Here is a 1,777-nt window from a genome sequence, read left to right as displayed (position 1 = left end):
GATGCCAGCACTGCGAGCTCTGCTTTAGCTGATACCGCACCAGCGCCAACTCCTGCCAATCCACTGCCGAGCAGACCGAAATCTGAATGAGACGCTCTCCTCATCAGCGTGCTCTGTACAATGACCCACTTGGCTCAGTCTAGTAGACTCAGACTGGAGTCGATCTACCAAGGCGATGAATCTATCCTTCTCCGCTTTACTCAGGTGCTCGAGATCAGCGTCGTCCATCATCAACATGGCTCGGTCCTCTGCCGTAAATTGGTCTGCAATAACTATGTCTACTCAATGCCTATCCGAAGAAGTCTCACCTGCTATCTTTTCTTGTGTCAAAAGCTCCTTCCTTCCACTAGAGGCGATGAAAGATTTTCCGTCCTCTAACTGAGCCGTTCCGGAATGCAAGATGCGATCTATTTTCGACCTGCCAAGTCGGCGTCACGCGTATCAGTTACAGGAAAAATCAGACGAGCCTCGGCGACAAACTTTCTAATACAAGTAATAGGGAAATTTTTGTCACAAAGATGAGTTAAAAATTCTGCTGTGCTTCATCCAAGCTCAGCGATTCTTCTATATATAAAAAGAAGGCAACTCATGATCAGCAAGAACGGTTCTCATAAAGTTAACAAATCTCCATAACAACAAACAATGAACACTGGTATATAGCCGCTATACTATACTTCTATGCATATCTATTCACCCTTCTATGTTCGCTCTACCCTATGCGTCTATGTAAATTCCTTTTCTCCCTACTCACTTTATCATCGCCGCCTCATTGGTCGCGTCCCGCCCTATATCCTCAGCCGCCTTCGCAACCAACGTTTCCCCTTTGCCCATCTCACCACTAGCTTGCACATGCTCCTGATCTACTGCTATCTGGTGATCAGCCACAACATTGCTCAGCAACTGAGCCTGACAACAGAAATCTCAAGTCGGACCCTTCCAAGTCCAAAGCCTCACCGATCTGTGTGCGTCAGCGCCCCGCTCTTCCGCCCCATTACTGACGATTGTCTCCAAATGATTAACGTTAGTGAACAACTGGAAATGCACAAAGAATCGAACCTCGTAAAGGATCTTCCACTCCGACGCTCACCTGTCGCTGTATATCACTCTCGACTGCCCTCATCGTTTTCTCTTGCGTAGTAGCGTCGGCCTCAATCACCGCGTTCATTTCCGCAACATTCCTCTTACTCGATTCGGCATCATCATGATAGTTGTTTCTGACAGATTTCACAGTTTTGGAATATACGCTCGCAAAATCCTCATTAATTTCCAAAGTTCACGAACAAATTCGAACATAAAAATCACAGAAATCAATGACAACTCCCCTGAGTTTCTCCACAATTGGCACCAACATGCGCATATCTTCCCACACCGCTGCTCTCAGCTCAGCGTTACACTACATAAGCGTGTCCATGCTCTTCTCCTGTGACTTCCTCTCCTTCCTCAAGGCATCCATCGAACGAGTTACCGTCGCCGTAGACAACCCCCGAGCCAACTCGTCATGTGCATCATCCAAACCCTGAAATACATCACTATGCTCTACTCCTTCACTGAGGCCTTCAATTCAGCTATAAAACGATAAGCGATTGGAAAACAAATGCATTTTACCCATCCGGCGAGCTCCTAAAGGCAGCTCCGAACACCTCTGCTCTATCACTACTATTACAATACCCAATCCACGACCATGAATTTTGTGCGTTACTAAGCCTCTCATCTTGAAATCTGGTATCATAACGACATCATAATCATAGCGGTCTAGTTATGGCTTCACGGATAACAG

General features: G+C 46.5%; 1 protein-coding gene across 1 annotated transcript; it reads right to left on the bottom strand.

Annotated features, from left to right (window-relative positions):
• Window positions 1-747: 747 nt before the first annotated feature.
• Pmar_PMAR008841 (hypothetical protein) lies at window positions 748-1,165 on the bottom strand (the record flags this gene model as incomplete). Its single annotated transcript, XM_002781300.1, has 3 exons — window positions 748-906; window positions 955-1,032; window positions 1,088-1,165. The coding sequence occupies 3 exons, from the start codon at window positions 1,163-1,165 to the stop codon at window positions 748-750; spliced, it is 315 nt and encodes a 104-aa protein (XP_002781346.1).
• Between the last annotated feature and the right edge of the window lie 612 nt (window positions 1,166-1,777).

Source organism: Perkinsus marinus (genome assembly GCF_000006405.1).
Source record: "Perkinsus marinus ATCC 50983 genomic scaffold scf_1104296942720, whole genome shotgun sequence".
Classification (NCBI taxonomy): domain Eukaryota; phylum Perkinsozoa; order Perkinsida; family Perkinsidae; genus Perkinsus; species Perkinsus marinus.
Note: the sequence above shows the minus strand (reverse complement) of the source record. Positions and strands in the feature narration are given on the sequence as shown.